General features: G+C 42.8%; 1 protein-coding gene across 1 annotated transcript in view; it reads left to right on the plus strand.

Annotated features, from left to right (window-relative positions):
* Positions 1-9,044, plus strand: part of LOC149369500 (uncharacterized) — a 48,508-nt gene extending 39,464 nt beyond the window's left edge. Inside the window, exons 8-9 of the mRNA XM_089575725.1 lie at positions 696-830; positions 8,823-9,044. Coding sequence (XP_089431851.1) covers positions 696-830; positions 8,823-9,044 — 357 coding nt within the window. The remainder of the gene's footprint in view (positions 1-695; positions 831-8,822) is intronic.
* Positions 9,045-13,095: the final 4,051 nt, after the last annotated feature.

Consider the following 13,095-nt stretch of genomic DNA (forward strand, 5'->3'; position numbering starts at 1 on the left):
CTGGCGGGCTGGGCACAGCCGTGCGGTGCGCACCATTACCGGTATAGCAGACTGCGTAGAAAGTGCAACCTCAAGAAGTTGCCCAATAAGAGACAAAAAAGAGCTGCGTGGTACAACTACCACATGCCCGACGGCCACAGCAGACGCAGGACATCGAAGCTTCACAACCAGAATCAAAATGATACCCGCACCTCACACCAAATGCAGCGTAATGGCGTGAGACCTAAATGGATGAGATATGATATGTGTCGTATAAAGAGGGCGGAGTGTCAAAAGAACGCAGTCAAGAGTATCTACTGTAAATGTTGATTTAGCATGTGTTGTTGTCATCCTGCTGAGCAATGTAATGGGTGACAGGGCCTCCTCACGCAAAAGTGTATTGCCTTTTGTCACATCACTTGAGACCAAGATTGTGTGAACAAATGGCTTCTATCATCAAAAAGAGCAATGGGTTTGATTACAGGTTCTTAAAAGAGCCACTGCGTATGTCAGGGCACACGAGCCGAAGACCATTGGGCCATCGGCTGTCATTTTTGACTAACTGTTCTAGTTCAGTGAAGCTAGAATATTTAAAGAATATCAGTAGTGTCGCATGACCACTTAACGCACCATGGGCAAAGTACGGGGTCTGTAGGCCGTTGAAATATTTTTACCAAATCGGGTAGACCACATGCCCCTGTCATCACTTCCTGCAGCTCTGTGGCGGATTCTCCCCGTATGGTCTGGGGGCGAAGCTCGTCTATGACAGCGGCCTCCTCTCTGTCCAATCGTACGATAAGAACGCAAGGAAAACGGCCACTTTTGACAACGATGACACTTTGGCAGACAAGGTTTGTTTCCAGATTTATTGCACTTGATTTCTTAATTCTAGGTACCGTAAGGGTACTGCCGCTAAACTTAATTTCTTGGGCTTTGAAGCAGTGAGTACGCTGTTCATCCTGACAGTTCTTCCCGCCACGGTGGCTCAGTGGTTAAGGCGCTCATCTACTAAGCAGGTGTACCCGCGTTTGACCCCGGCCGCAGCGGTGGAATTTTGATGGAGGCGAAATTCTAGAGGCCTGTGTACTTTGCAGTGTCAGCGCTTGTTAAAGAACCCCAGGTGGGCGCAATTTCCATAGCCCTTCACTACGGCGTCCCTCATAGCCTTTGTCGCTTTAGGACGTGAAACCCCACTGAGCCAAACCAATTCTCTATGCGCTTCGTGTGGAAGAAATACGAATGCATAGGAAATTATTAAATCATTGCTGCGTTTCTGATGCACTGCAATATGAAACGTCATACGTGAGCAGTGTGGACGAAGGGCTAAGGAACTGGCAATATTGTGTTTATTTCATCACCTCGTTGCCGCCTAAGAAACACTTTACGTAAGGCGCCAAGTGGCGGCGCCCTTTCTGGCACCAGAAAGACAAGCTAGCTTGCTGCTTTTCACTAATTGTTTCATCAACTAGGCTTCCACTATTAAATTCTGTAATATAATATTCACTAACAGCATGCTTCTGAGCAGGTGCTACACCATTGCGCTGCATTTTAAATCCTCGGACGTGTGCGGCTCTACTTACTATATCAGCGTAGAGAAACTCTAGCAATGTGTCCGGTTCCAGTACAGGGGTAGGCATAAGGCCTGTCCTTCCCTTGTGAAGCAGGACAAATTTAACGTGTGACAAGTGCGCAAAAGGAATTACTGTGCAGAATTTTTCACTAACTGCATCCGCTCACACTAGCCCAAGGCACGCCACATGCGTGCGACCAGACAGATAGTGTCCTGTGTCTGAAATGGAACACACTCATGAAAATATAGTATGTCGTTGTGCCAGTGCTTCTCAAATCTTCTGCTTACCATACCTTAAAATAGAACTATTTGAAATTTGCTCCTACAGCAAATTTTTTACTGGCGCAGGAAAAGCAACGTCGTTTACTGAAGTGCAGCTGCGTAACAGCCTGCTTGTCTGCGACTGGTATATTCATGTACTGGGCTATAATTTCACAGAATTACGACTCATGTAAAAGGGTATCCTGTATCCTGCATGTAGCGAGAGGCATGCTAAAATAGAGGTAGTGTCATCCCCCGGTGAAAAATCCCGTCTTTGTAAACTATGCCAGAGGAACACTTGATATTATTGGCATGCTTTTATTTGAGCGAAGAAATGTAGGTGACATGAAAGTTTCGGCACACAACCAGACGAGTGCGATGGAGGAGGACAGATACACACGAGCGATAACTTCCAACAATTTATTACGGAGCGCAGAGCAGATTATGTAGGCAAGTCGTGGCCTTACATCGCGCATGCGCATGAAAAAAAATAATCAGTTACAACGCAAGTATTGCAATTCCTTCGAACACTGCGCGAGAGACGGCTGGGACACAGAGATATCCCTCAAATGGAGAATCAGCTCTGCACCGATGATTTATCTTGTCAGTAGGAAATTGTTTTTTGTTATGACCTGTGACACTGACAGATTGGGGAACAGTTCGACGTCGTACTGGGGTATTCTCTTGGGTCAGAACTGGTTTGTTTTCTGGTGGTCCCAAAGCGACTCAGGTATGCGCGACGTCGTATTGAAGGACTCCTAAAATTTCTACCACCTGGGTTTCTTCATGCACTGACATCGCACAGCACAGGGTCATCTAAAATTTCCCCTTCATCGTGATTTGACCATCACGGCCAAGCTCGAACCCACGTCTTTCATGTCAGCCAGCAGCCGAGCGCAATAACCACTCAGCCACCACGGCGGCTTTCTAGGGCAAGAACTGAGTACTGCGCTTGGAACTTGATCTGATTCACAATTCCTGCAGTGCGCATCTACGAACCCCCGAAACTGTACCCCACAGTTCTGCGGTGTTCATGCCGGCAATCATTTACGTATTTCTCACTCCGACCTGTATAGATCATACCACAGCAAATCGATACATTATAGAAGAATAATTCGCACATTTGACGAACTTCTCCCTCTGGTCTATCTTCCATGCAAGCTTCTGAGCGGCACAGGGATTATTCAATCTGTAGAGTTTTAGGAGTTTGTCTGCAGCGGAAAAAGGAACTTTAGTATTCGCTATTTGCCCAGTCTTTTTTAGCCGATGTCAAAAGCTGAGAATGTATGGAATCGCCATGATTTTATTCTATCTACCAGAAGCCGGGAAGCGTCAAGCTGTTCTGATTACTTCCGTCTTGGAATGCCTTTACAGACACAAATCAAGACATGAGTGGGGCACCCACAATAAGTGAGCCGGAAGATCTATTCATTAAAGCTTGTAGCCATTAGTTCCGGGCAATACTTGTGTAAGGCATTAGAAAACAACTTTGCAGTGTCCTCTTTAACAAGTCTGGAATGAACAGAGTGAGCTAAAGCACACGGAAGCAGTGGCTTCTTAGCCCGTGGATCGTACTTCCAGTAAAACTTTGCGTCCTGAAATGAAAGTCTAGTATCAATAAATCTAATGCTGTCTTCTGAGGGCATCTCGTAAGTTATTTCTAGCGGCGATATGCTTGTGCATACTAAGGTTAGTGTTTCATTGGCTAGAGACCAAAAAGAGTGTGAGCTATAGTCGAGAAATATTAGGGAGTAATCTATATGCACTCGTGAGCGATTTGACAGCGAAGAAAGATTCTGCACAAAACTGCGATTTTTGTGGCTGTTTCCTCATTAAATTTGAGTGTGAATTTCAGATATTGTACGCCAAGAGGAACTCTAGTCGTAAAACAGAGTAAACTGCTTGTGACCCGTATTATGTAGTCGTCAGTCAACGAATGCTGAAACTTTCTTCTCTCGAAGTATTCATATTCTTAGAGGTAAGAAACAGACACAAGAACTACCAACTAGTCCAACCTAATGTTTTAACGAAGTTTCTTCTCTCGCATACCTAAAAATCTTGGTTGCATTAAATTCACCAAAGCAGCAGCTAATGCTCCTGTCCAGTTGAGCTTAAAACAGATCGGTGAGAATAGGGGCGGTAAATGACCCTGTACCAATTACCTTTCCACAGCTGTCGCTAGAGTTTTGAACACAGAAATCACGTTCGATTGTGATAACGGATACGGGCTCCTTAGTACCTGCCTGAAAGAGTTTGAGGAGAACTCCGGTTGACGTCTTGACGTAATATAAAACAGCGTCAGGGTTCTTAAGCTGGAACGCGTCATCAATTTGTAAAAGGCTGAACATTTCCTGAAGAAATAGGGTAACTCATTTTTGTCAGGTGCTGGTTTCCGAGACAATTGCTTCGAAGGTGGCGTCAACTTTGTGGATCATGACGCTAAAAGTACCTCAAGGCAATTCAGCTCGTTTGCTTGTCTGCCCTTAATAATCCCTGCTAGCTCCAACCTACTGCACAGTTGTTTTTTTGTTGAGATTTCGCTCTTGTTACGGGCGCGTTGTTTCGCGGGGTAAAAACATTGAACACCGTATGTAAGCCTCGCTTGTTGAACACGCCGTGAGACATAACAGCGATGCCCCCCTCCCCCTTGACTCCTGACGAAACACAAGGCTAGTTGCCTTTGAAAAATGTCACAATGCGTTTCACCGGTACCTTCGGTACTGAAGCCTTGCAATGGTTTAAAACGTCCACGTTCTTCGACACATATCGGGCAGTGTCCTCACCAATTACACGACGAGAAAGTTGCCAGATGAGAGCCAGCACTTCAGTAGGAGTCCCCCTCTTCTCGACTGCGAACTTTGGTCCTCGAGAGAGCACGTGTGGCACATCTTGCGGTAGGCTGATTTGTTCGAGGAGTTGGGTGGAGTTTCTGGACCTTTGATACTTCTCAGGCAGGCAACGACAAAGCTGCTTCAAATGAAGCTACCACAAAACCTCGGCTGCTAGGTCAACGAAAATTGAAAACTCACGAAGGTGCCTTCTCGCTGTAGACGGGACCATAGTGGCAACTAGCTGTAGTGCTAGAGGTTTCCTGTGAAGTCAACCCGAATGGAGCCATTCCGACTTCTGAATCTTGCATTGCGGATGGCAAGGATTTACTGAACAGATCCTCCAGCTGACTGCTTTGGGTGCCCCACTCATGTCTGAGCAAGTGTAAAGTCATCTTAAGAATTAAGTCATCAAAAAATCGCGTGACGTCTTCCACTCTTTTGCTAGACAGCAGAAAATCGCGATCATTCCGTACATTCACAGCTTGTCGCATCGACAGAAAAGGATTGGGCAAAGAGCGAATGTTAAACTTGTTTTGTCCGCTCCAGACAAGCTCTGCAAAATCTGAAGACTGACAAATCCCGGCCATTACCACAAGCTTGGGTGGAAGGAGAACGACAGGGAGGAGTTTGTAAAACTTGAGGAATCAGTAGTCTATAATGTACCAATTGACTGTGGTAAGACGTATGTATGTATTTATTTATTTATTATTTATTTCGTTACTGTCAGGGCCGTTGAGGCGTAACAGATAGGAGTGGTAAGTATACTTATACAAATAAAATACAATAAGGAGAGTAGTTAACATAGGTGATGAAGAAGAGCAGATCTAAAAACTTCTGGTTCAGAGATGGAGACGATGCTGGCGGGCAGGCGGTTCCAGTCTGAGCTGGTCTTGGGCAGGAAAGAATAAAAATACTGGTTAGTTCTGCAACTTGAAACACTCACTTTGAGTCGGTGATCAATGCGAGATGATACATAACTTGGAACAGCGAAAAGACATTGTTTTAGCGATTGATTTGTGTAATATATTTTTTGGAAAGTAAAAAGTCTAGAATGATGACGCCGGAGTGAAAGATCTGGAAGGTCTAGAGTTCTCTTCATGAGTGTGACGCTAGAGAAACGCGAGTAGTTAGACAAAATAAAACGGGATGAACGATTCTGAATTGATTCTAAAGTGTTAATCAGTGACTTAATGTTAGGGTCCCATATAGAAGACGCATATTCTATTTTAGATCGGACGACCGTTTTGTACAGTAGTAGTTTTAAACTAACCGGAGCAAGTGAAAAGTTACGCCGAAGGAAACCAAGCATGCGATTAGCATTGTTAGTTATGTGTTCGATATGCGTTTTCCATAAGAGGTCATTGGTAATGTATACGCCAAGATACTTATATGCAGAAACAAAAGCTAAGGGGGAGTCATTTAGAATATATGGATGCGGGTTAGCTTTGTAAGGCATTCGTGTTACTTTCATTGCTTTAGATTTAGATACATTAAGCTTCATTAGTCAAGTGTCGCACCAAGCAGAAATGTTATTAATGTCAGACTGAAGAACCAAGGTATCGGATGGGCTGGAAATTTCTCTGATCGATGATCTTATGAGACCAGGAAGGTCATTAATATAGATTAGGAAAAGCAGAGGTCCTAGAACATATCCTTGAGGAACGCCCGATGTTACTGAAGAAAGATTAGAATCATGGTCATTAACTGTAACATACTGAGTACGAGCGGCCAAAAAACATTCCATCCATTTTAATACATACAATCTATGTTTAGTATACTGAGTTTGAGAAGTAGAAGAGGGTGAGACACGGTATCGAAGGCTTTAGCAAAGTCAATGAATATGCAATCAACAATCGAAGAACGATCCAAAGCTGCAAAAAGGTCGTTAGTAAATGCGATTAACTGTGTTTCACATGAATGATTTCTTCGAAAATCATGTTGATGGGGTGTAAAAAAAATTGGACTCAAGGTGACTCATGAGGGCAGAATAAATGACATGTTCAAGTAATTTGCATGGAATATGGAATAGAAGTTAATGATATTGGTCTGTAGTTAAAAGGGCTGTGAACATCACCAGACTTGTGTACTGGAACCACCTTACCCACCTTCCAGTCGTCAGGGAGCATGCCGGCCTGCAATGACTGAGGAAAAATTTCGGACAACATGAGTGAAGAAATAGTAATAGTGCTTTTCAACATCTTGTTGCTGATACCATCAGCACCTGCAGAGGATGACATTTTAGCACTATCAATAAGTTTATGAATTCCCCCCAGTCAATAGTGATGGCATCCATCAACTGGCAGTCAAAGGTAGGCATGTCGGGAAGAGTAACAGGCGTGGTTGTTACGAAAGACAGAAAAAGTACGATTTAATAATGTGCAACCTTCGTTTAGTGGGATCAGGGCACCTTGGTTATCTTTCAGTATCATATCTTTTTTTGGTTTCACGTTAAGGATATTCCAGAATTTGCGTGGGTTAGTAATCAGTAGACTAGGCAAGGTATTTTGAAAAAACTTGCGTTTCGCCTTGAAAAGAGCCTTTTTGTATTGTGATGCCACAGTACGATAAGCATTCCATCGCTCTGTACACTTAGATGCTGTGCAGCGCCGAAAGATGCGTTTTTTTTTGTTTAGCAGTCGCCTCAAGGAAACACTGAACCATGGTGAACGTTTAGTGCACGTTATTCTACGAAGTGGGATGTACTTATCAGTGAGGGCTTCCAGTTTGTCTTTGAAAAGGGACCAGTTATCGTGCAGTGAACGTTTCCAAAATCTGGGGAAAAACATGTCAGCAAATTTTTATAGTTCGGTGTTAATCGCAGAATAATTTCCATTTTTGTAATCCCGAATTGCCTTATAATGTTTGACTGGGTGGGGTGCACGTGACGGTAGAGTGAAGTTGATAACTAAATGGTCGCTTAGTCCAGGCAGAAGTGTAAGAGATGAAACGGAGTCAGGGCAGGTTGTTAGGACAAGTTCCAGTTGGCAGTGGATGCCGTAATGCGAGTTGGCTCTTTCACAAGTTGACAGAGGTTAAATGTTGAACATAAGTCAAGGAAGGTTAGCTATTCTGAAGAAGAACAAACAACAGGGTCGTCTCCGTCCATGGTATAGCAGGGAAATTAAAATCGCCTAAAAGAAAAATTGGTGCTTTTGGAAACCTAAGTACAATTTTGTTAAGGCAGTCATGGAGGTTATCACAAAAACTGCTCGCTGATGGGGGGGGGGGGGGGGGAGTCGGCAACTGGTACAAAATATGGTTTCCTTATGGTTTATCTTAATACATGTGCCAAGAAATTCAAGCTCCGAGGATATAAGAACATCACAAGAAAGCAAGTCATCCGCAACAGCAATCAAAATCCCGCCACCCGAACGCCCAGAGCGATCTTGTCTATAAACAGTGTAATGTCGTTCACAATCAAACAGTTCAGAGTTATCAATTTTGCCAGACAACCATGTTTCAGTGTTGATAATCACATCGGCACCGCACGTGTCTATCAGGGAGGATAGGGCGTCGCGTTTATTCATGAGGCTTCGAATATTTGTGAAAAGGAATCTGACATCACGAATACATTCTGTGTCAACGGCCGCTGATCCCTAATCACCGAGAACGGACGAGTTTGAAGAGCCTCCTGCTTCAGTGACATGTGCAGATGTCAGGGCAGGCTCAATTTCGCACACAGGGTCAGGTTGTGGACAATAAAGTAGCATTTCTTGTTCACATGTAGCTCGTTGTAGCGCAGATTATAGAACGCTCCAGTGCTTTTAGCAAATTCAACCAGCTTTCTCCGCGATTGTCTGGTCGCCTGACAGAAATCTTTTTGAACACTAACACGGGTCTTTTTTAACTTATCCTTTTGCGATAAGATGCAGTCTTTGGTCTTCGGAGAAAGGAATTTAACAATTAGAGCTTTGTAAATGATCTCTTCCTTGAACAGCGCAGAACTGTGGGGGACATAAAAAAGAACAATAAATTGCCTGGCCTGATGCAGGCCTCAGACACAGAGATTAGTTTGCGAAGAATAAAAACAAATAAAAACAATGCGCCCGGGCCGCACCGCTTGGGCCTGAGATACAGAGATAAGTGTGGACAGAAAAATAAATAAAAGTAAAGTGCAGAGGGCTTCGTTATGCAATGCTTTCTGACCTTGTAATCTCGCTGCTTTCCTGTTCTACTTCCAGACTTGTGTCGTCAAAAACAACGCCATCTCCCTGGAGTTCAGCATCGGAGCCTATGACATCGACCGCGACTCGGGCGGGGGAGTCTGCAGAGAAATAGGCGTGGGATCATCCTATGAAAGACTGTATTTGCTCCAGATTATCAACGCATTCTTCAAAAGCAGCTATTCAAAAACAGGCGACAACGTAAACTGTGTTGCAGCTGCCAAAGCCTCAAGGGGATAAACTGAACCGACTGTTCACATTGCGCGTAGACACCTTGTTAGCAATGCCTATTTTCTACGCAGAAATGCACGCAGAGGCTTTGAAAGAAGCGACCCAATTAATCATAAAAATGCATTGCATTACCGTTGAACAAAGCTAAAAAGCGACAAATAAAAGAGTGACATCTTTTTTTGAAATGAAGACTACGTATGTATCATGCAACCTCGCGACGTGAACAGCGGGCTGTAATAGAAAATAGGCCAGAAGAAATGCGTTCTCTTGAGCAAAACAAAATATTTGGCCTAGCATTCTTGCACGACTTGTATGCTATACTTGTATTGTAAAGTACTTAGGATGAGAGAGACGCTTTCCTTCTTTAGAACCGTGAGACCGAACTCAAGCACAACTTGTATCATTCCGACAAACTCGTCCTCATCCAAAATACAAAAGCCGTCGTAGTAGATTTTCATTTAGAATAACATAAACATACACAAAACAGCTATGATCACCCGATTGCCCTGTCGATTTAGGCATTATATCTCGTTCCTGCGCATGAATGAAATGCAGATGAGATCAGCGTGCTTGCAGTGAAATTTTTTTGTTAGACTTGGTTTCGTAACATAGCACAGCTGTGCAGGTCACGCCAGCATTTGTGCTTCAGTTTTACGGCTGTTTGCGTAACAAAGTATTTGGGGTGACAGATGGCGATGAAAAGATGCCACGCATTCTTCTTGACATCCTCAGCGGAGTTTATGGTAAATAAATTTTTAAAAACTAATAGATGTGAGCAATTTACGGAGGATTTTGGTTTAAGAGTATAAAGAGCGATCAGGAATTAAAGCTTTAAATATTTTTTTTTCAAAATTACGTTGCGAGAGGTAGGTGAAATCCGCGTCTGCACATAAGTTACGCGCACAGGAGAACACAGTGTGTAACAAATTTTCTGACAGTTGCGTCATCCGAAAATATAATTTTTCAGAGCGATAGCTGTACTACTAGCAAAGCTTGACTTTCGATCCCTCTGCTTGTTTGGCGCTGAAGTGACTTTCTGACTTAGCAATTTCATTGAAACCTTCTGAGGTCAGATGCCGCAGCACACATTGACAATGTCCAAAGTGATAGTGTCTCCGAATTAGAACGAGGTTGTATCCAAAATCTGGCCTATACCGCGTATCATATTAAACGAACCGTTGTGAAAAAGTGGTGGTGGTGTAGCAATGATCGTCTTGAACTTAGCTGATTCTGAACTGCTCTCACTATTTTGCTGTTATACTCCTTTTTATAAAACGCTTGGCATTGCGGTATTGTCAGTATGCTACCTCCCCCTTCAACCAATGTCCAGTTTTTTTCTTTTCTCGATTATTTTTAGAGTTTGTGAATGCAAGAGATGTCATTGAATTGTTGGTGGTGACTTTAAGATAAACATACTAGTTGATAGGAGAGTAAAGTTTGAGATAGAATTGTTGTCAAACAGTCATTGCTCTCAAATTATCATAACTTCAGCGATACGAATCACTCCACAATCTACAACACTTTTAGATCTCTTTGTAACCAAATTTGATCTATCCATAGTTAGAGCTGGTATTTTACTTCATAGTGATAGTGACCACCTGCCAATACCTACGATGTTGAATCAGCCCATTAACCGAGTAAAACAAATACAATTCAAATTTTCTTACCGAAATATCAATTTTATAACACTTTACAAATTTAGAAGTCGTCCAGCCGCACTCTATTGGAACAATGCGTTCACAACAAGTGACCCGGATGTAGCCTACGACGGATTTCTACGAACGTTTTCTGACATATACCACGCGTGCTTAGCTGTCAAGACATTTAGAACATCAAACAGGAAGTCGAAAACCACAGATAAGAGTTGTTAAAGCCTATGAAAAACTAGGTCAATTATACAAAACATACATACGCAGTAAGGCTTCAGAAGCCCTCAAAACATCCAAGACGTACAGAAACTTTGTCACCAAACGACTTCGTGCTTAAAAAAACAGTACTATAGTAACCTGTACGGCTCAACAAGAAGGCGCACAGGGAATGTTTGGAAAGCATTCATCACTTTAACTGGAACTTGGTCAGAAACACTAAATAAATTAAGCAAGACGGAGCACAGTTATGAGCCTGAACTTAACCTTCAAGAGTTTCTTTTCTGTCGCTTGGGGGCGTTATAGACGACGCTCCGTATTTAACTTTACTGAATGTCTGAAATGAGAAAACAATATCTTTAGAACTAGTTTCGGAATGTGAAGTCGTTGCAACGTTTTTGGCGACTAACAGGAAAGCATCCGATGCCGTAGACATCCAGTACAATACGTTATTAATGTTACAGCACTTTTCATTGCCCGTATTTTCAATTTATCTTTGTCAGCTGGAATTTTCTCGTGTATTGTCCAGACGGCAAAGGTGGCGATTATATTCAAGGAAGGCGATAGAAATATGTTAATTTATTGTCCTATATCAGTTCTACCCTCTTTTTTTCTAAAGGCCTAGACAAAATAGTTCTAAAACGTCTTTCCTCGTTTCCTGACCGACATAACCTGTTTTGCTCAGCCCAGTATGGCTTTCGCGAGAACAGGTCGACAGAGCACGATCTCTTAGCTCAAGAAGGACTCATTATTAGGATTTTGGAACGGTACAGCAGGATGCTTGGGCTTATTTGGACTTCTCAAACGGCGTTGATATTATTAACCACAAGGTCAACATTAAAAATCTTGATTATTGCGGCATTAGACAGACAGCAGAGAAATTAATCTCATCCTATTGGCAGCATCGATCTCAGTCTGTATCGATTGAACGACAAAATTATATAGTAATACCAGTAAATGCAGGTGTCCCGCAAGCATTTGAGGTCCTTGTTTTACTCATGGTAAATATAAACGAGGTAGTCCGCCTTTATGACACTGCTTAATAGGTAATCTATGCAAATTACACTGGTGTATTTTTCTCAAACAACTCATTTGAGGATTTAGCTAATCAAGCCATTAACGCATTGCAGAAAATAAACGCATGTGCTCAAAGTCATTGTTAAAAACCTAACCCTCACTAAACAATAGCCTCCCTATTTAACCTCCGAACAGATTTATTCAGTTGCCGCAAATTGTATGAAATAACGCCAATATTGAAATAGCGCAGATCATTCGGTGTATATTTCGCTGAAATTATAAAACAGGATCAACATGAGGACCCACAGCGCACAAAATTGAAGGAACGCAACACAAGCGCTAACTTCGAATGAACGATCTTTATTTGGCGCGGACAACTTAATAAAGATCACGTAAGGTACAGGTATATGACTAACAACGACTATCTTGTCAAGTTCATGACGTGTCAGGAATGACAAAAACACAATGCAAGCCACCAATCAGTGAGAACGTTTCACACTATCGCCCGCTGCCTTGAATATAAGAAAGCTAAGTCCTTTTTTGATAATGACACGGAAGGACCACTAACGCAATTTTTCAATCCCTCATTTTCTATTGCCGCAGATTCAATTATCTCCCTCGTTTTTTGATCACTATTTTTTTCCTACCACTAAACACTCCCCGAAATTAGGCGCGCACTTGTGACCAGGGCAGTGACGAGCCAAATTACCTGGCCCCTCATCTCTAACGTTTCTGTAGTAATCACTGAGTCGCTTATTCAGGCACAGGCCTGTCTGTCCAATACACAACTTGCCACATAAAAGTGGAAATCCTGTAAACAACGTTATCGGTGCAATTTACAAAGTGGTTCTGGTGCCGTACAGAGCAGACGTTTCTCTCCTGCTCATCGCGACATGTGTCCTTACACATGCGGTATAACTTTTCTGGGGCTGACATGCAAACTCTAACTCGAATTTTCTCTCCAATCTTTTTGAGGCCGTGGGATAGCCTGTGAATATACGGCATTACTTCAATTTTGTTGGGACCTTCCTTTCTATCTGTTAATCTTGTGCTTTTTGTTTGTCTGTGCATGCTTTCTGTTACTGTTACTACGAGGTACATCGGGTAACCCGCTTCCTGAAGGCGATCAATCTGATTACTGAAACTTGTTCGTATTACGTATGTGCATGACTTATTTA

This window comes from Amblyomma mixtum, chromosome 1 (genome assembly GCF_055824585.1).
Source record: "Amblyomma mixtum isolate Tamu chromosome 1, ASM5582458v1, whole genome shotgun sequence".
In the NCBI taxonomy this organism is placed as follows: domain Eukaryota; kingdom Metazoa; phylum Arthropoda; class Arachnida; order Ixodida; family Ixodidae; genus Amblyomma; species Amblyomma mixtum.